The sequence below is a fragment of the Syzygium oleosum genome, unplaced genomic scaffold (assembly GCF_021117445.2).
Source record: "Syzygium oleosum isolate NSW1041296 unplaced genomic scaffold, Sole_v2.1 Sole_v2.17, whole genome shotgun sequence".
Lineage (NCBI taxonomy): Eukaryota > Viridiplantae > Streptophyta > Magnoliopsida > Myrtales > Myrtaceae > Syzygium > Syzygium oleosum.
In genome coordinates, this window is record NW_026607501.1 from 347,271 (window position 1) to 369,183 (window position 21,913).

The window sequence follows — 21,913 nt, forward strand, 5'->3', positions numbered from 1 at the left end:
CACATGATATCAGTTGATCATTTTGCATGTGAGTGAGGAGGATAATTAATGTAACAATTAAATAAAAGTGTACCATAATAATTCTAGAAGCTTTTAAGGAGAAGTATCCAATCAATCATGAATTTATTATATGAATGCCAATTCAATACTAAACTTTTAAATTTTGTCAATTTAGTCTTAAACTTTATGCGAAATTCTAATATGGTCATTCCAGTCAATTAACGCAAGAAAACACTAACATGGTAACGTGCCATATAAGACGACCGATGATGATTGAAACGCCACGTCAACGATTTTCGGCGGAAATTGACTAGGACTGCTTTAAAATTTCGCGTAAAGATTTAAGACTAAATTGACAAATTTTAAAAGTTGACGACTGAATTGACATCCTTACGATAAGTTTAGGACTGACTGGGTAATTTTTCCAAATGCTTAAGTTTTCAATATTAGCAACACTCTGTGTAACACATTCCACATTTTTCTTTAGGAAGACAAAAAAAAAAATCTTGTACATCTTCTCTATATCGAAGCCAAAAATCCCTTTTACGTCTCATTTTTATGTTTCCCTTTTTACCGTCATATATGTTTATTTTCATATCATCAAAAATCCTAAACGGGTATACTTGTGACAAATTTACCCCAAACTAATTTTTTAATCACCAAAAACTCTAAACTGGTACATTTATGACAGATTTATTTTAAATTAATATTTTAACCACCAGAAACCCCAAACTGGTACATTTGTGACAAGTTTACCATCCATTAGTTTCCATTAAATTGGATTAATACCATAAAAAATCACAAACTGATACACCTATGATAAAAAGGAGGGTAAAACCCCAAACTAACACACCTGTCAACCGCCACGTATCATCTAGCTTAACAATTTGATGGTAAAATCTAGCGGAAACTAACAGAGGGTAATTTTGTCATAAGTGTACTAATTTGGGGTATGGCTGTTAAAAAAATAATTCGGGGTAAATTTGTCACAGGTGTACTAGTTTGAGATTTTTGGTAGTATTATTCCTTATTATAATGGTTAAGCTCTTATTGAAGTTGAAATTGGTGTTTAACTTCAACGGCATCCTTGAGTTACATTTTGATTATTGCTTCAGCATAATTACACGCAAGAAACGATGACCCACATTGAAAGTTTCTGTTCATTAGTTTTGACTGATCACAACTCATATTACGTATTGCAATGGTCATGTATTTGGATTTTGCTGAGGACCTAAAACGCGAATTATCACAATTATCTCAACTACTCATCCACTTTATAAAACTATTTATTCTTTTAACAATTACAGGTCTCATTTTTAATTTCCATATACTATCCACACTAAGCCAAATACACAATGTGGCCTCTACATTGAGCAAGTCGTCAGATTTTACTGGCGGTCACTTCATAGAATCAACTTTGATGAACAAAAAGTATTAATAATTTTTATTTATGAATAAAGATAATTATCGGGACCTCTTTGAGCACCCGATTAACGGGAAAAAAATTACTAAAGGATATTTGTGGAAGTCCATGGTGACATTTGATCAACAACAACCATTGACAAAAATTTTTATGTCATTAGTAGAAAGATGAATACTTAGGACCTTTTTGAACACCCAATTGACTTTTTAATTGGGCATGGTATACCTTTTTCTCCACCACGCATTGAATAATAACCAATCAAAATAGGTCCATACCACTCATTCACTTTTCCCTTTGTTTCTTCTGCCTATGTGCACCTTTTTTTTAAAAAATAAATCGGGAACGAAAGGAGACCAAGATCAAAAGTTCGTATCCAATGGTACAACTTGGGTGATCTTCTCATCCTCAATCCCAGTTCCAATTACTCTCCAAGATAGCGAACGCCGGTGTTGTCGAACTTGCATCGTCGAGATTAGGAATGTCGGGAAGAACTGGGCTAATGCCACCAGAGCCACAATAACGCTGGGAAACTTGCAAAGTGTTAGGCAATGATACCTACAAGTCTAATAATGCTGATGGAGGTCCACTGCAGTAGAAATTGTTACGGTGGAGCACTAAAAGTCGTTGGATTTAGGTTTGCTTCTTGGGTGGACCCATGAAACTAACGGGCGGCTCCTAATTTCAATTTTTTGGAATTGGTACTTAGTAGGCGATATCAATATTTCAAAACCGCTACCCGAACCATGCTCACACATGAATAGCATCGTGCTGATACAATCAAGTGAGCTGCGTCTTAAATTAAAGAGGACAGTTGTTTTAGGCGTGAACCACGAAGTTGCTCTTTTTTCTTGCTCCACTCGCTCGTGTTCATGAAAATTGAAATTAGCGCCGGCTCGGCCACGAACCCTTGCCGCTGTCGGGAGGCTACGAACGAAACCCCCCCACGCGCCGTCGCGGCGCGTGCCACGCACGGCCCAATCAGCGTGCGGGATTGACAGCATTACGTGGCACCTCCCGTCGTGGGAGAGGGGCCGTTGAGCTTTCCATAGCCGTTAACCTATTACAATTTTTTCAGAAATTTATCTTTTTTAAATAAAAGAGGAAGGAAAGAGAGGAGAAATCCAACTTTACAGCAAGAAGTGCTCACGCGCACACTCACGCACCCCCACTTTCCCACGAGCGCCACATTTCTTGCCACTCCTCCATCTTCATCAAATCCCTCCCTGCAATCTCTCTCTCTCTCTCTGACTTACGGAGAAGGAAAGCGTGTGCACAGTTCAGCCATGGAAGCTTCTTGGCTTCATTGAAGTCCCTTTCTTTTCTTTCTCTTTCTGTGGTTTCTTGCCTTTCCTTTCACACCCATCAAGGACTGGGAACCCCAGTGTGTGTTTATAACTGACCCACCAAGCAAAGAAGCGAGGCAAGAGTAACTGAGCCACCCAGAGAGAAAAAGAAGACATGGTCCAACGCCATTTGTGATTTTGCCACCACTCAGGGACAGGGTGAGGGAGGGAGAGAGAGAGAGAGTGAGGGGAGAGGGGAGTCGCACGCCGCGCCTGCCACCATGAACGTGCCGGGCTCCGAGCTCTGCCACAAGTTCAAGCGCCTGAGGCTCTTCGAGCCGTCGGTGGGAGTGCTGGGCTTCGTCCTCGTCGCCTTCTGCGTGGTCTGCGGCTTCTTTTACCTGGATTACAGGAGAGGGTACGGTAAGTTCTCCGGGAGATCAGAGAGGTTCGTGTGGTTGCAGTTGCACGGCGATAACGACGATCGGGGAGTCAAAAAGTTCGACTTTTTGGAGAGGAATGGCGATGATGGGTGCGATTTGTTCGAAGGGGATTGGGTTTGGGATGATAGCTATCCGTTGTACGAGTCCAGAGACTGCAGGTTTCTGGACCAGGGCTTCAGGTGCTCTGAGAATGGACGGCCCGATTCGTTCTACACCAAGTGGAGATGGCAACCCAGAAAGTGCAATTTGCCCAGGTTCTTGAAGATTTAGTTTTTTGATGTCTCTGTTTGCAGTTCTTGCTTGAGAAATTTTGGTTTTGGTCTGTTCTGTCGGAACGAACTTCTGAGGAATCAAACGGGGTTGTGTTTTTCAATTATGACGTGTTATGGTTATCAGGGGCTACTTGTCTGCCTTGTTTTTCTTTTGTGTAGTAATTAATCCGTGGGGCCTTTTGCCAAGGGGTCTTGATAAGATGTGGTTGAAATTGAATTTGAATTGAAGGCTCTTGCACGAAAGTGGCGAGTTTTGTTTGATTTTTTACGTACATTAATCGAAACATGCAATGGAATTTATTTCTTTTTGTCAGAATTTTTGTGCTAGCGTTGGTTGGTTGGTCAGAAAAGTCGATGAATTTTCGGTGGATATAACGAATTTACTTTTCACGTATTGTCACAGTATTTACACCTTGCATTTTGTTTGTTTCCTTCACGCTGATCTTGTTTGGAGGGTAGTTCCACATCACTAAGCCCCTCCCGTGACTTTTTTTTAAACTGACCTGAAGCTTTCAGGTGATCAAGACAAACTCTCTCTCTCTGCCCCAACCATCAATTTGTCCACTTTTTTTACCATGTTTGTTAGTTTACAGATTGACAGATTGGATTTTATCTAGAAACCATCGGGCTGAATGGTAGATTTCCTAGTTTAGTTTCATTTCTTTTCTTTATTTGTTCTTGTTTTATGCTAATGAAACATGGATGTGATGAAAATTACGGAAATTGAGTTACTCAGAACTTTAAATTGAACATACTTGGTCATAATGTGATCAGTCCACGGCACCAGAGAAGATACACTTGGATTCTGCATGTGATGTAGAAGCATGAAATGTTTGATGTAATGTTAGTTGGTGATGCAGTTCACGCTCTTGCTTTGATATTGACATTGCAAAACTTTGGCCTACGAACATTGATAATGTCTAGTAACACCAGATTTGATGCGAAATTGATGCTGGAGAAACTGCGAAACAAGCGGCTCGTTTTTGTGGGGGATTCTATCGGGAGAAACCAATGGGAGTCTCTCATGTGCATGCTCTCCTCTGCAGTTTCTGATCAGGACTCGATCTATGAAGTGAATGGTAGTCCGATCACAAAGCACAAAGGGTACTTGGTTTACAAATTTAAGGAGTTCAACTGTACTCTGGAGTACTATAGAGTTCCGTTTCTGGTGCTGCAAAGCCGGCCTCCACCGGGATCGCCTGATAAGATCAAAACGACCCTGAAATTAGATCAGATGGACTGGACCTGTTCCAAGTGGAGAGATGCAGATGTGCTGGTCTTTAACACTGGGCACTGGTGGAACTTCGAGAAAACCATAAGAGGGTAAATTTGATCTGCTCATGCAAATTCTCCCTTATTATCATCTATCTCTAATTTCAATACGATGAGTATATGTACACATGGATACATGCATAGTTCCTGTTGACATATCCATAAAACTACTGTTGCTAATTTTTGATTGGGAGCTTTTAGTTGGCCTTGATGAGACCTTATGTAATACCTGCTTGGTAGCAATCATTTACAGATATAAGCTGGTTGGAATAAGAATCACAGAGTTTCTTTCCTAGACTTAGACAAATGTGAGCATAAGGGTGGTTATAAATGACAAGTTTAATGCGCAAGTCGGGAACTCTTTCAAACTTTGGAATGGTCGATGAGGGTATGGTTTGCTACAGACTTAGCACCACCTGACTATGATGGAGGAGGGTTCTTGGAGGTTGGCTTCTAGAAATCTATTTTGCTGGGTTTGTGTAATATAGCTGCCCTTTATGTTATCTATCTCTTTCTTGATCAGCGAGACTGTAATGTTTTAGACAGTGCTGCAAAGCTCTTTGATTAGCTTATTAATGCACTCTCCAACTTGCTGTTGCAAACTCTGAACCAGTCTGGCCATCTAGTGAATTTTTTCATGGTTTGACTGACATGAACTTAATTTCGGGTTAGTATGGCGTCGGTTATTTTTGCGGTTTTGGCATGCAAGTTCTTTGAGTCATGGAAGAGCTAGTTGTTAGATAAAGCCTGCGGTAGATCATGATTTTGATCTTTCATGCCCCAGCAACTGTCTCATATTGAATTGCACTACCATCTGTCAGTGGTTGTTATTTCCAAGAAGGGTCGGAGGTGAAGCTGGAAATGGCAATAGAAGATGCGCATAAGCGAGCCATCGAGACTGTCCTGCAGTGGATCCGCAATGAGGTCAATACAAACAAGACACAGGTCGTTTTTCGCACTTTTGCACCGGTGCATTTCAGGTACATGCGCTTCCTTGATAAGTTACTATGCCTAGCTTATTCAGTTGCTCAAACTATGTGATCCAGACACCCAGAAAGCATCATTATATTAAAATATTAATAAATGGACCCCATTTTTATTTGCATCCAATTAAATGCATTTAGTTGACTTTCTACTTGGTGTAGTTCACAAGTTCTGACATGTCATTGTACTTTTTGTTCCTTCACCACACCGATCCTATAACCTTCTTGGGATGATATCATGTCTGTTTATTAAATCGACCGTGATCTAATGTCTAAGAGCAAATGCTATTCCTACGATACTTGTGCACCTGTTCAATGTTTAGCATTCTTTCCACGCCAGAGTTTAACTTGTGAAGCCATAGTCAGGGGACTGTTCCTAGGTTGCATTGGATCACTCTCTCTAAGTTCTTATACACGGGGGAACTAAATAGTACACGGCTCTCTTATATTAGAATTGGCTACTGCAATAAAAGGGCTTGATGTTTGGAGGAATAGAATACAGATTCTTTCTGCAAGAAATGACCAATTGGTGACAAATTTTACAGAGGGGGGGACTGGAGGAACGGAGGAAGCTGTCACTTGGAGACCCTGCCGGAGTTGGGCCCCTCATCAGCCACACCGGAAACATGGTCTCAATTCAAGGTTGTCTCTGACGTATTATCAGCTCACTCAAGTGCACCGATGGCAACCAATTTCGATGTGCTGAACATAACTCACATGACTTCTCGGAGGAAAGACGGCCATGCTTCTCTTTATTATCTGGGCTCTGATACTGGTCCTGCACCTGTTCATAGACAGGACTGTAGCCATTGGTGTCTGCCCGGAATCCCGGATTCGTGGAACGTGCTACTTTACACACTATTTCTTAAACATGAGGCTAATAAGGATCGATTATCGATGAAGTGAAGCGGCAATTTATGCACAGAACTTGACTTCAGTCAACCACAGGACCACTGCAATATATAACAGATGAAGTCACAGTGTCTAGTGAAGGAGATCGATATAAGGGATCGACAGACAGAAGTTGCATATCAAGCCAAGAGCAAACCAGATATTCTCTGTACATGTTGCACATACTGAATGATTGGCCAGCTGAATTGTGAAGACACTTCGGGACATTTGAGGAATAACCGAGTGTCTAGTTGTAGAGAAGCATTATAGTGATTGGCCAGATTCGCCATTGGATTAGGCGGAATTGATCTTTTCTCCTGCAGAATTTGTAAATCAGCAAAGCGGTTTTGGTTTATCCCGGTTTCGGCTTTACAGAAACCGAACCTTTTCAGTTCCGTTGTTGCTGGTGAAGAGCAAATACACATACCAGGGACGAGCATTTTACTCTTCTTTCTTGAATTCAATGCGTGTACTGTACATACTAATCAGTCGCTGATAACCAATACCTGTTAAGCATGTTATAGATTGTATATATATTTTTTGGTCGGAGCAGATTGGATATTCAAGAGCACAAGAATATCTAATATGAAATAACAAATAGGGATAAATGTAATGGAAGTTCTAAAACTTGTCAGAAAAGTGCAATTAAGTTGTAAAATTTTTAATTAAGTGCAATCAAGTCCTAAACTTGACTAGTTGGTGCAATCATGCCTCTTTGTTATCTCTGTCCAATTTAACAAACGGAAAATACTAACAGTTTTAGGACTTGATCGCACTAACTTGACAAATTTTAGGATTGAGTTACACTTTTTGAAAGTTTTAAGAATTAATTGCACTTTCTTGATAAGTTTTAGAATTTACAGTGCACTTATCTGTAATGTTAGAAACTTGATATTCGCCGATTCACATTCTCTCACGATAGATATCAAATCGTTTTTCTTTTATTTTCATCTTGCTGTTTTTTAATGCGACGCCTGTGTGAAGAAACTAATAAAAGAAACATGACTTAAACATTAATTGTACCATGAAAAAGTTACGTATATAAAGAAGGGAAAATACAACAAAAAATCTCAAACTATACCACTTATAATAAATTTACCCTGAACTTTTTTTTGTGATACGAAAAACCCCAAACTATGTCACTTGTGACAAATTTACCTTGAACTTTTCTTTGTGATACAAAAAATCCCAAACTATGCCACTTGTGACACATTTACCTTACAATACTTTGGCCCATGGGCATTTTTGTTTTTTCCTTTTTCTGTTTTTTTTTCCTTTTTTTTTCTTTTCCTCTTCGGCGAGGGCAGCCCTGGCCGGTGTTGGGCGAGGGCAACCCTCGCCGACGTCGGGTGAGGGCGACCCGGGCTGGCGTTGGGCGAGGGCTGCCCTCACCCGCCCAGGCGAGGGTCGCCCTTGCCCGATGCCGGCAAGGGTCGCCCTCGCCAGATCCGACATCGGGCGACTTCGCCCAGGGTTGCCCTCGCCCGCCCAAGCGAGGGCGACCCTCGCCGGCGTCGGGCGAGGGTTGCCTTCACCAGATTTGGCGAGGGCAACCTTCGCTGGCGTCGGGTGAGGCTGCCCTCACCCTCGCCCGACGCCGGCGAGGGACGCCCTCACCTGGGCCGACGAGGGTCGCCCTCGCCTGGTCGGGCGAGGGCAGCCCTCGCCGAAGAAGAAAAGAAAAAAAAAGGAAAAAAAAACATAAAAAAGAAAAAGACGAAAATGCTCATGAGTCAAAGTATTGTGGAGTAAATGTATCACAAGTGGCATAATTTGGAATTTTTCATGTCACAAAAAAAGGTTCAAGTAAATTTATCACAGGTAGCATAGTTTAAGGTTTTTCGTATCACAAATAAAAATTCAGGGTAAATTTGTCACAAGTGGCATAGTTTGGGATTTTTTGTGGTATTTTCTCTATAAAGAAGTAGAATTAATTAGAAAACCGGGGAAGATAGCTTTTATGATCGCAAAACATGCCAAAATCTTCCGGATTCTCATCTTTCATGTGAAGCAACATGATTGATGCATGTAAAGTTTATTGTGCTTATAAATGACTACTCGCTTGTAGATCAGGAAGATTTCAAAAACCATCCTTACTTTTAACTTTCATGTCAACATGCATCTTTTATTTTTAAAATCTGTCATTATGTCTTCAGAAAAATTCAAGTCATCTGCCCATGTTCCTCAGCCAAATCCAATCGGCTGCCGTCTCTGCAGCGACCACCATCGACCGACGAACCCACCACGCCGACCACCATCACCCTCCCCTGTTCTTTCTCACGCTTGAGCTCTAAACAGAGCTCGCCTGGGCTCCAGCTATGCACAGGCTGCTAGCTCCTCGTGGCCATGGCGAGCTCTATACCCCGCACAGGGCGTGAGGTCGTGGCGATGGCAAGCTCCAAGATGGCAAGCTCTATTTAGAGCTCACCATCACTGCAAGGTTGAGTCCCACACCCAAATCAAGGTCAGGCTGTCATGGAGGTCAGGACTGTCACCGACCTCCGGTCTGAGGTCAACGTGTCACAAGCCGACACTTGAGATCAGTGCCATACTTAGATTTCTTTTGACTCATTCACCCCTTACTAGAGTCGCCTAAGCTCAGCCTTCCTCTTGATCTATTGTTCGCTCTCTCACTTGGCCCACCTCGGATTGTAGAAAGAAACTCAAGAAAGAGGTGTGTTTTTGGGAGAGAATGCTCTATTGCTTGTGTTGATTTGTGGAATGTTACCATTGAGAAAAAGGGAGACAAATGTATGCATGAGCCCCTCAAATTGCAATGGTAGATCTCCCTATAATTTAATGATGGGATCCAATTTTTCCATCTGCAAGCTACCCTAATAATTACATGAATTCTCTCGAAAATGAGTATACAATTCTCACATATTGCCCTTAAATGGTATTTTAAAGAACTCATGAAATCCTTAGCCTCTTAGAAGCGCCCGGTAATTTTGGCCGCCCCTCAGCCTATTGTGCATTAAAAACCTCCAGTCTATTACATTTTCGCCCACCTACTTGAGCAACGCCTTGGGCGCTTTCAATTCGGAGTCCTACCCTTGCCAGATTGCATCCTTCCCATGGAATGGCTCACTCAGAGGTTAACAGGTTTTTCGTCTCTCATGTCATTTATTCTTTTCTTTCTTGACTCCACGGTGAGGATAATTGTCAAAAAAATCATAAATCTATTGTATGGAGGCCAATTCAGTCCTAAACCTTTTAATTGTGTCAATTTAGTTTTAAACTTTTTGAAAATTTACCAATTTAGTCTTAATACGTCCAGGCACGAAAAGAGTTAGATTCAACTACATATATTTCCAATTTTGTTAACATGATGCAAACAAGATGAATCTGACATAATAACATATTCGCAATCCAAAATCAAAATACGTCCAGGCATGAAAAGAGATAGAATCAACTAGAATTTTCATATTTGATATCAATTTACAGTATCAATTAATTCTGTAGCAATATTATGCAGAATAGGAGATTGCAATATAATCTGACTGACCAATTTGAATATGCTCGGAAACCAATGAAAAGTTCGACTGTAAGTTTAATACTTGATGTAATTATCCACAGTTTGTTACAAATAAGATGGTAAGGATGAAAATTAATAACAGAGAGAGAGAGAGTAGAATTGTAATATGAGAGATTAAGAAGAGAAGAAAAATGAGCAAAAGAAAATAGATAATACACATACATTTTATGAAAAACATAAAATCGAACTGAATATCGTCGCCCAAATAATGTTAGTAAAACCCAAATGGGTGAATGCTGCTAAAGTCTATTTGGTGGATGTTTTTTAGTAATCACCTTTTATCGTGAAAATAAGGACCATCTAAGCATGGAAGTGTATTTTTTTTTCTCAAGAGAGTCGTCATAGGTATGGTGTTCGCATCATAATGTTAACAAATCAATTATGTAACCAATGCATATAGAACTTTCTATTTTCACTAAAAGAATCTCTCTGTTCTAATGTGTATTGCATACGTATAAATGTAAATATGTGTGTTTGTGGAGTAGGAGTCCTCAACCTGCAACAGAAGGACTTATTCAATCACATAATTTGGATACAAGAATATGACGCCCTTTGGAATTTCTATTTAATTGTATCAATTAAGAGTGAGCGGTTTCAAGTTCGTACAAGTTCTACCTGAAACCTGTCCATGGGAACACATTCTTCATTTTTTGGAATGTAAAACCTACCCTACATACCTTGGAACCTGGAACTTACCATGTCACAGGTTCTAGGGTCTACCTAGATTCCATCCGTATTATTAATTGAACAATTGTAGTAAATCATCACCTTTAATGATTACCACTTGCTATTACGATTTATTGATTATAACTTATATTTAGAGACACAAAAAATATATAATATTAACAAGTCATAAAATGAAAGCTAAGACTAATGATTTCAGATTATACACTCATCACCTAACACCATGAAACATGACAGGATCATGTGAAAACATAGACCAAGAAAAAAATACGAAAAACTTATTTAAGGTTCCAGGTTCTAGGTGTAGAACCTGGAACTCACCCGTCAAAATAGATTTTCCCAATTTTTGGAAGCTGAAACTTGCAAGTTTCCACCAAGTACTAGGTTCTACCCTGAAATCATACTCACCTCTAGTATCAATAGCCCAATGAATTGAGATTTTTCTATTGGGTTAAGTCATTTCGGGGCAAGCAGATTATTTATGATGAAAAAGGGGAGCTTCAAGGGAATGAATCGGAGTTCTTGTAGAGTGAAACCATGTAGTACCAAACACGAAATAGATCTCCAAAGTACAAGACTTTTTTTGAATGAGATATGTTTGTAGTTACTAATTGCTCACGGCTCACACCTCACAGTGCCCCGATTAAAGCTGACTAATATCTCTAGGTTCATAACATAAACTCTAATACCAACTTTGTCATACTTAAATCTTTTCTAAGAATTTAGAGAATGATCGGCCAGCCTATAAAAGAAAAAACAAAGAAGGATGACTTCAGTCAAAACCGGCGATTTTGAAAAAAAAAAGTATTGACTAAGCGAAACCTTTTATTATATGATATTTATAACAAAATCCAATGAAGCAAGTTTTAACCAAAATTTGGAAATTCATTAACCACCTCCGAGTCTCTCTCGATGTGTATTTAGAGTAGAAGTTGAGGATTAATGCGATTTTTTAAAATTTGGTCCAGTCCATTGAATCAAGCTGAGTTGTGGAATGGTTTTCGAAACCGTTTCGGGGGTAAACATAAAGAAAAAGATTAACAAAAGGCCACCTTCTTCTAAAATGATTGACATTTGAGTAACAGCATATAAATTTGGAGAATTGATTGATATTGCATTTATCATGTGACTAGGAATTTCCAAAGTAGCGGCTACTTTTGCTGAGAAACCACATATAGTCCTTTTCTTGCAACGAGAAGAAGCCAATTCTAACAATCAACAATTCTAGGTGACAAGTAAGGAGGAAACAATTAGAGAAAATACTGTTATAATATATTAAAATAGGAATAAATAGGTATATCTTGAAAAATTAAATATAATGACCTTAAAGTAGCCACCCAAGGTGGTGACAGACTGCTGGGTAGGTGTTTACAAATGGATAGATAGCATCACAGTAGGCGATGTAGTGATGCTAGGTGTAAAACCTAAAGAAATTAATATCTTAAGGCAACAAGAGTTGCGGCTAAAGGCAGCCATATATTGTGTTTTTAATAATATTTTTGTACATCGTTAATGAAAGGTACATGTGCCTATTTATAGGCTTTAAAGGTTAACTATCTAAAGTAACAAATAACAAATATCAATTACAGCAAATCAAAATCAAGACAAAATCTCCTAAATATATATAGATCTCTAATACAGGAAATTAATCATGGAGGAAATCTCTGCTGAGCTGTAACCTTGCTGTCTAACATCCCCCCGCAAGCTAATGTGGCAGGAGTCACAGTAAGCTTGATCTGAAGAAGACGGAACCAAGGAGTGAAGAGGCCTTTAGTGAAGATGCCAGCTGGTTGATCATGAGTGGAGATGTACTGAACATGAAGCTGTCCTTTGGCCACACACTCGCGCACAAAGTGGTAGTCAATCTCTACATGTTTAGTGCGAGCATGGAAGATGGGATTGCCAGTAAGATAGATAGCAGAAAGATTATCACACCAAAGGACAGGAGGAGCAGGCAAACGAACATGAAGATTGCGTAGTAGAGCTTCTATCCAAATAAGTTCTGCAGTGGTATCAGCAAGACACTTAAACTCAGCTTCGATACTTGATCGGGCAACGGTCCGCTGTTTGCGGAAGCTCCATGAAATGAGATTTGAACCCAAGAAGATGCCAAACCCGCCAACAGAGCGATGAGTATCTGGAGCACTAGCCCATCCCCCATCGAAAAAAGCATGCAGCTGAAAAGAAGAGCCGGGAGTGAAGAGAATACCATGATGTTGAGTGCCTTTGATGAAATGAAGGATCCTTTTAACAAATTGCCAGTGGATCTCAGTGGGAGAGTGCATGAACTGACAAGCTGTGTTGACAGCATATGCGATATCTGGGCGAGTGAGCGTGAGATATTGTAGAGCCCCTACAATGCTGCGATATAGCGATGGATCGGAGAAGGGTGCACCAAGATGAGCAGACGGGGCACCAGCCGAAGTGGTACATGGCGTGGATCGGAGAAGGGTGCACCAAGATGAGCAGACGGGGCACCAGCCGAAGTGGTACATGGCGTGAAAACAGGACTAGCCTCGGTCATTTTGGCCCGCATAAGTAAATCTGCAACATATTTAGCCTAATGGAGAATAATGCCTCGGTCTGTCCGATCTATTTTAATGCCAAGAAAGTAATGAAGCTCTCCTAGATCTTTAATAGAAAATTCCTGCTGCAAAGATTTAATGAGAGCCGACAATGGTGCATTAGGTGACCCAGTGACAATAATGTCATCAACATAAACCAGGAGGAAAATACTATGCTGAGCTGTATGAAGAATAAAGAGTGATGAATCGGTAATTGAAGGAATGAAGCCCAGCTGAACCAGAAGAGCATTGAGGCGTTGATGCCAGGCTCAAGGAGCCTGTTTGAGACCATAAAGAGATCGATGTAATTTGCAGACATAGTGGGGATGAGCAGAATCAACAAAGCCAGGGGGCTGCTCCATGAAAATTTCTTCTGTTAGGTGACCATGAAGAAAGGCGTTCTTCACATCAAGCTGCCGGAGTTGCCACCCACGAGAAAAGACAACTGAGAGGATAGTGCGAACTGTCACATGCTTGACGACAGGGCTGAAAGTCTCATTGTAGTCGATGCCTTCTTGTTGATGGAATCCCTTTGCAACCAATCGGGCTTTATACCGCTCAAGAGAACCATCAGCACGGAGCTTAACCCGGAAGACCCATTTGCAGCCGATGGGTTTACAATTCGGAGGAGGGGACACTAATGTCATTTTTGATGAGGGTAGTGTATTCATCTGCCATAGCCGCACACCAATTTGCATCTTTCACAGCCTGACTAAAGTAAGAAGGTGTGACAAAATCTAACACAGAGGTGGCCAACGCATAAGTGTGATCACTACGAATGTGTCTGCGGGCTAAAGTGCCATCACGAAGGCGTGTCACCATAGGATGTGTCGGCTGAGCTAGTGAATTCGACGGAGAAGCTATTGTCAGGATTGGTGCAGCTGCGGACTGAGAGGGAGACCCATCAGTGGGTTCATGCAGTGAGATTTCGGACACACCTGAACTGCGCTGATTCTGCAGCAAGGAATTAGCAAACTACAAATCGCAATTAGAGGGAGAACAAGGCTCACGTGGTGGTTGCTGTGGCAGAGGAATTCTAGAAAACTCAGCAAAAATAAGCAGCTGAATGGTTGCGGCAGCCTCCGAAGATGATTGCGGAGTGTTTTGCGCATAAGGGAGATCTAATTCGTCAAACACGGCATCAGCAACAATGTAGAACCGTCGATGCTGAGGGGAATAACACCGGTATCCTTTGTATCCTGATGGGTAGCCCAAGAAAATGCACTGATGTGACCTTGGTTGCAGTTTATTCTTCGCATAGGGTTGAAGATTGGGATACACTGTGCAGCCAAAAACTCTTAGATGAGCAATAGATTGAACCATTTGAAATAAAATCTCCCATGGTAATTTATTCTGCAGAACCGATGTGGGCAGCCGATTGATAATGTGTACAGCTGCTTCAAAGGCAAAGTCCCAATAATGATAGGGGACAGAAGCATGATAGAGCATCACGAGTCCCATTTCAACTATGTGGCGATGTTTGCGCTCGACTGAGCCATTCTAAAGGGGTACGCATGGACAGGAGGTCCTATGAAAAATACCTTTTGCTTGCAATAATTGAACAAACGGTGCAGAGATAAACTCTCCCGCATGATCAGATTGAAAAGCTTTGACCTTAGTGTTAAGTTGATTTTCAACGAAGGTGAGGAAAACAGTGACAATGGATAAGAATTGGTCGCGAGAATGAAAAAGATAAAACCAAGAAAATTTAGAGTAATCATCCGTAAAGCAAACATAGTATTTATTATTTTGGGACGACGTGACAGGAGCAGGCCCCCATACATCAAAGTGAACTAGTTCTAGGGGAGCCTTGGACCTATTAGTGGTCGGTGGATGAGACTGTTTATGACTTTTGCTGGAAAGACAAGCTGAACAAACTGGAACAGGACTTAACGACTTATTGAAGATTCTTGAAATAGTAGGAAATGCGGCATGACCAAGACGACGATGCCAATGGGTGAGTGACTCCACTTGAGAAACGAAGCAGGTTGGAGACGTAGGTGACAATGATGAGAGTGCGTAAAGGCCTTGATTAATGTCCCCCCGGAGAAGGATCTTGCCCGTACGACGGCACTTCACAAAGAAACAGTTCGGTGAGAAAATAAAGTCACATGAATTTTCAGCAGAGAATTGACGAACAGAAATTAAGTTCTTAGTGATAGACGGAACGACCAGGATAGTAGACATGCGAAAATCACGGGTAATGAGGGTACCTATGTGAGTGATGGGAAGACTTGACCCATTACCTATGGTGACCTGTTGAGTGCCATGATATGGCTGAACTGAGGACAGCTGATGAGGATTGTTGGTAATATGATGTGTGGCACCCGAGTCGGGATACCAGGCATCGGGAGAAAGCACCGATGGTGGAGGAGGTATCTCAGCCAATTGAACTTGTGATGGAAGTGACTAATGCTGGTGCGTGTGGCCTCCAGAGAACCCAAATTGTTGGTTGAACCGATTGCGACAAGCAACGGCCTTATGTCCCGGGCGGTTGCAAATCTGGCATCTCACATTGCTACGTCTTTGATTTTTCTTGCCATTGAAATTTCGGTACTGAGAGTTGCCCGGATTATTGAAGCTGGGCTGCTATCCATGAGGATTAAGATTCCTCTGTTGCCCCGTATTTGAGTTGGGGCTATTGAAATTGGAAATAGGGCCACGCTGTGAATGGGAATTTTGGCCCAAGCTGGTGTTGTGCGCGACGAAGGCGGCTGGTTGGGTAGTTTGTGGTTCCTAGAGCTCCAATAGTGCTTCATGAGCCAAGAAAAGGCCATGAAAAGACTCCCTGGTCATTTGTTGATGCTGAGTGTGAACCGAAATTGCAACAGCCAAGCTTTGAAACTCAGCTCCTAGGCCTCGGAAGATATGCGTTCGGTACTCTTGTGGTGAGAAGATCTCACCAATGGAGGCCAATTGATCAGATATAAAAGTAGCATGTTGAAGAAATTCGGTCACTGTTTGATTACCTTTTCACATCGTCTGAAGTTGTAGCCGCAATTGGGTAGCTCGCGCACTATTTTGGGTAGCGAAAGATGCAGAGAAGAAATTCCACACAGCATGAGAGGTGCTCAGATTAGATAACTGACCCACAATTGAATCGGCTGTCTTGCTTAAGATCCACCCGAGAGCAATCTGGTCCCGTGTATACCAGTTATCGTATTCAAGATTGGGCACAATATTGGAAGAACCATCTGTATTGGTTTGAGTAATTTGTTGTGGAGGACATGGCAGCGTTCCATCGACGATCGAAATCAGTTTATTTGCTCGAAGGAAGGGGAGGATTCAAGCTTTCCACACCGCGTAGTTGTCCCCGGTGAATTTCACCCCAAGATTTGGACAACTAGATGACCCCATGAAATTTCCAAATGACGGAATGACGGGGCTAGTGAGAGACAAGATTGTTGAACTGGATGGCATTGAGATGCTAACAGCAGCGGATGTCGCGGGACTCGATTCTATTGAGGAACTTAGATCGGAACTCATGGCTATGATGCTTTCGCAATTGATAGCTATGATACCATGTAAAACCTCAAGAAATTAATATCTTAAGGCAACAAGAGTTGCAACTAAAGGCAGCCATATATTGTGTTTTTAATAATATTTTTGTACATCGCTAATGAAAGGTACATGTGCCTATTTATAGGCTTTAAAGGTTAACTATCTAAAGTAACAAATAACAAATATCAATTACAGCAAATCAAATCAAGACAAAATCTCCTAAATATATTTAGATCTCTAATACAGGAAAATAATCATGGAGGAAATCTCTGCTGAGCTGTAGCCTTGCTGTCTAACACTAGGAATGTAATTTGAGAATTCTGACAGATGTTAATATCGTTTGCCATTGGAGACGCAATTTCCTGCACAACTTGGTCCTATTTTCTCCTTCGCTTCTGGGCCTCGGAATCTGTCAGATGGAAAATAGGCTGCTAAATAAATATCTGTGTCACTTCAGCACCAGCACTTTCATTGCCCTTGCAAGCATGTTAGACGAGTAAAAACGCTAGAATCAAGTAATGTCTTGGACAAACCAATCGCGGACCTCCCACCCCACCTTCCACGTTGAAAATTAGGCTCGCATGCATTGATTAGAATTCCTATATTCAACAACTCTACTCGGTCAAAGAAGCTGAAAATTCAGTCTCATAAACTTGTTATACAGTTTTGAGATGTCTCTCGCCTTGGAACAATTGGAGTAATATCTACTGACACACACATACACACAGAGAACAAAAATGGCGGAAGCTGTCCTTGGGAGCATTGCTGGAGAGATCGTTGCTAATCTGGTTCCTAGAGCACTAGAAGACGTTCGAAATTTATGGGACGTCAAGCATGAACCGGAGGTGCTCAGGGACACTGTCTCCACGCTTCGGGCTGTGCTGGAGATGCAGAGGAGCAATACTACCGGAGTCGCCAAATCCAACTTTGGCTTGAGAAACTGAAGGACGCTTTCTATAATGCGCGGGACGTGCTTGAAGAATTCAATATAGAAGCCATGTGACGAGAACTGAGGGTCCACAATGAAATGAGCAAGGAGGTAAGGACATTTTTCTCAAGCTCTAATCAGCTTTCTTCTAAACTGAAGCTGTAGGGTTCCTCTAGTGCTAAAAACGTAGCGGAATCTATAAATCGAAACCCTAGATAGGATCTATGTGTATATTGAAATCTAAACAGAAGTTCGACTCGTACCTTTTGCAGATCGAAAGTAAATTGACAATCGATTGTGTTTGGATTAGCGCCCCAAGTGTTGCGCCTCTACCGGTATCCACACACACGAACGGAAGTCTCCAACGATCCAAGTGCTAGCTAAAGATCTTGGACTTCTTTTTCCTGATAGCCTTTGATCTTCGAGACTCTCTCAAAGATATCTGAATAGAGAACGATTCTCTTCGTATTCTCTTGGAGGCGTTTTTCTTTCTTAGGGTTTTTTTCACTCACACGCTATATATATCCTCATTATCTACGCGAATTAAAAGAAGTAGGGCCTGACGATTTGGGCCCGCTAAACTGTCCACTTTCAATCGTACGTTTAATCGTTATCTCATAATGTGCACGACCGCGTAGATAAGTTGAATAGAGAATAAATTAAAATCTACTTCTTATTGTAAGTACATCTCGGCGCACAGAAAATATTAACTCAGTTCGCTATTGTGTGCGACTCTGTAGGTTCACTAAACATTAGCAGTGTGCTCAAAACCCTTTTCGGCCCACAAGTCATAAGAGGTCTCTAGCAAGACATTATGACTACCTAAGTATAGTGAAGGTCGATTTTCCGACACAACCTAATCCACAACTAATATTAGAGTATCAACCTTGATTGATTCCTAGGGTAGATCACTAACAGAAGATGAGTTACAAAGTAAGAGCAGTGAGGGAGAGAATAGAAGCCATTAACTCTGGAATGAGATTCCACTTCGACGAGCGCCCTATGGGTTCGCAAATAGAGAGAGAGTGGAGGAAGAGAGAAGAGACGCGTTCGTTTATACGTGAGGGAGATATTACCGGAAGAGACGTCGATAAGAAGACGGTTTTGAAATTTTTATTGAATTCAAACTTGAACGAGCATGTTTCCATCCTTCCGATAGTTGGTATAGGTGGGCTTGGAAAAATGGCTCTTGCTCAATTTGTATATAATGATGAGATGGTCAGTAAACAATTTAACTTGAAAATGTGGGTTTGTGTCTCTAATTTGAAGTGAAAAAAATAGTGAAAAAGATCATAGCTTGTGCAAAGAAAAAAGAACCAACTGAAGTTGCGATGGAAGGGTTGCAAAGTGAACTAAGGGCATCAATTGATGGCTGAGCTTGAAAACTTTACTGGTCGGAGGTGCTAGAGGAAGCAAGATCCTTCTAACGACACGCCTTCCTTTGGCTGTGTAGACCACCGGCACTACACCGCCTCATCTTCTTAGCGGCTTATCTGAAAGTGCATCTCTTGATTTATTATTGCGAATGGCTTGTTGAAAAGAAGAGGAGATACAAGATCCTGACATGCTAGCTATTGACAAAGAGATAGTAAGAAAGTGCTCTAGGGTTCCATTAGTTGTTCGAACTGTTGGGAGTTTACTATTCTTTAAGAAAACTAAATCTGAAATGTTATATTTCAAAGATTATGAGCTCCCATAAGTGTCTCAAAGGGAAGACCGCATAGTATCTGTTCTTAGGCTAAGTTATGACCATCTTCCTTTACATTTGAAACACTGTTTCGTGTTGTGTTCATTGTTTCCCAAAGGTTATAGGATAAAGAAGCAGATTTTGGTCAATCTTTGGGTGGTAAAAGGATTTATCCAACCATCAAATAGAAGTCAATATTTAGAAGACATAGCTCATGGATATTTCAAGGATCCACTTTCGAGTAACTTCTTCCAAGATTACGAAAAAGACACATAAATTTGCAAAATGCATGATTTGATGCACAATCTAGCCTACTTAGTTGCAGGGATGGAATGTTGGGTGGCATGGGATGACACAAAATCCATACATGAAGAACTCGTCATATATCTCATGATTTAACTTTCAATTTGATGGGTGAACTTCCAATTTCATGCTTGAAAGCAAGTGCACAAAGAACATTTCTTTTTGTCGCACCTGAACCTACATATCGGGAATTGGATCAAAGAGAACCAGCAATTGAAGCAAATATATGCCAACTCATTCAAAGTTTCAAGAGGTTGCGCATCTTGAATCTGCATGCCACAAATGTCAAGAAGGTGCCAAGGTCCATTTGTGACTTGAAGCATCTCACGTATCTCGATCTCTCTCACAATAATGTACTCAAAAGGCTTCCAAACTCTATTACAAGATTGCAAAATTTGCAAACACGTCATCTCTACTGGTGTTCTGCCCTTGAAGAATTGCCAAGGGGTAAAAGGAAGTTGGTCAGCCTTCGAAATCTAGGCATAGATGATTGTAGGAAACTTAGTTGTGTGCCACGTGGACTAGGACAATTGAAGTATCTGCATCGGCTAACACGCTTCATTTTTCCCAAAAATAAAGCTCTTGCTTTGCAAACTTGGGGAGCTAAATGGGCTTGATAACATTCGGGGAAGCCTTAGCATTGAAAATTTGGGCCACGTAATAGAAGTAGCTGAATTCAAGGCTGCAAACTTGATAGGGAAGCATTCTCTGGAATCTTTGGAACTTCAATGGGGTTGTCTCGATACTGATGATGCAGTAATTGGGGACAAAGATGAAGCTCTAGTGGATGGACTGAGGCCCCCCTCAAATCTGCAAAGCTTGACGATCGATGGATATAAAGGTGAGAGCTTTCCACGGTGGACGATGGATAACCTTGTTTTTTCCTTGCCAAATTTAGTTGAGTTACGCCTAAAGGGATGTGGAAGATGTAAACATTTCCCTCAATTGGGCCTATTACCTCACCTTAAGTCTTTAGAGATTTGAGGCTTGACTGAATTGGAATACATCAATTCAGATCATTCATCCACTTTAACAACACCATTTTCTAGTCTATTGAGATTATGGATCGGTTATTGTGAAAACTTGAAACTCATGCCACTAGCTACACATCTTGAGGAGTTAACTCTGAGTAAGGTCAACCCAAAGTTGATAAATCAGATATTTGGCCTTAATAAGTTGAAGAGTCTATATATCTTGGAGATGGAGTTTCTAGAGTGTTTGCGAGAGGAGTGTTTGCAAAGTCTTACTTCACTTGAATTTCTTGGCAACTATCATTGTCCTCGGTTAGCTTGCCTCTCACTTAGTATGCAATATCTGTCGAACCTTGCGCATCTCTCTTTTCAGTACCGTGAGAAGCTCGATTTATCCAAAGACAAAAGTGACAACATCTTGGATTTACAAGGACTCGAGAGTCTCCTGTCAATGGACATCCTTGATGTTCCCAAACTAGCATCTCTCCCACAGTGGCTTCTACAGGTCAGGAATCTCGAGTGGCTTTCTATTAAAAAGTGTTTAAATTTGAAGGCTTTACCGGAGCAAATTGAGACCCTTCAATCACTCCAACCGCTTGAAATCATCCGGTGCCCCTCGTTGACATCATTACCAAAAGCAATGCGAAGGCTTACAATGCTTATTCACCTAAAGATCGCAGGTTGCCCAGATTTGGAGGAGAGGTGCAAGAAAGAAGCAGTCGAGGACTGGTACAAGATTGCTCATATTCCGCACATAACTCACAAGCTCGAATATTACTATGAACACTACTTATGACTCCAAATTCTCCGCTTTTCTCTCTGAAGGTATTTGCACCTTTTTTTTCTTAGAATTTACACGACTAAATAAAAAATGAAAGTAATTGAGTAATTTGAAATTTGTTAGGAAAGGATTGGTTTTTTTTTTGAACTTTTTGGTGTATTTTGTTACATGTATAAATAGAACACGACGAAAATAGACAGAGAGATTAAAAAAATTAAAAAATGGAATTGTTTGGCCAACTTTCCAATTGTATTTCGATACTTGATTCAATTGGGGGAGATGGACAGATCACCGAAAGGTCAGGACACATCCTGGTATGTAACATGAATGCAGGTATTTACAGGGTGTGGAAACATCGACATCGACGTTATTCCGTCCGAATGGCCCTCATG

The 21,913-nt window shown here is 41.1% G+C and overlaps 2 protein-coding genes across 3 annotated transcripts; both read left to right on the forward strand.

Annotated features, from left to right (window-relative positions):
- The first annotated feature begins 2,567 nt into the window (after positions 1-2,567).
- LOC115662438 (protein trichome birefringence-like 10) lies at positions 2,568-7,026 on the forward strand. Of its 2 annotated transcripts, none has more exons than XM_056319401.1 (4): positions 2,568-3,403; positions 4,355-4,744; positions 5,515-5,673; positions 6,039-6,171. In XM_056319401.1, exons 1-4 carry the CDS (start codon positions 2,988-2,990, stop codon positions 6,154-6,156), a joined length of 1,083 nt encoding a protein of 360 aa, XP_056175376.1. In that variant the 5' UTR covers positions 2,568-2,987; the 3' UTR covers positions 6,157-6,171. The 2 variants fall into 2 exon arrangements, with proteins under 2 accessions (XP_056175376.1, XP_030440443.1); XM_030584583.2 differs by lacking the exon at positions 6,039-6,171 and adding an exon at positions 6,222-7,026 and having other exon boundaries at positions 2,579-3,403.
- Positions 7,027-17,588: 10,562 nt separating this feature from the next.
- LOC115662436 (putative disease resistance protein RGA3) lies at positions 17,589-21,536 on the forward strand. Its single transcript, XM_056319273.1, has 3 exons — positions 17,589-17,711; positions 20,349-20,610; positions 20,785-21,536. Exons 1-3 carry the CDS (start codon positions 17,589-17,591, stop codon positions 21,534-21,536), a joined length of 1,137 nt encoding a protein of 378 aa, XP_056175248.1.
- The last annotated feature ends 377 nt before the right edge of the window (positions 21,537-21,913 follow it).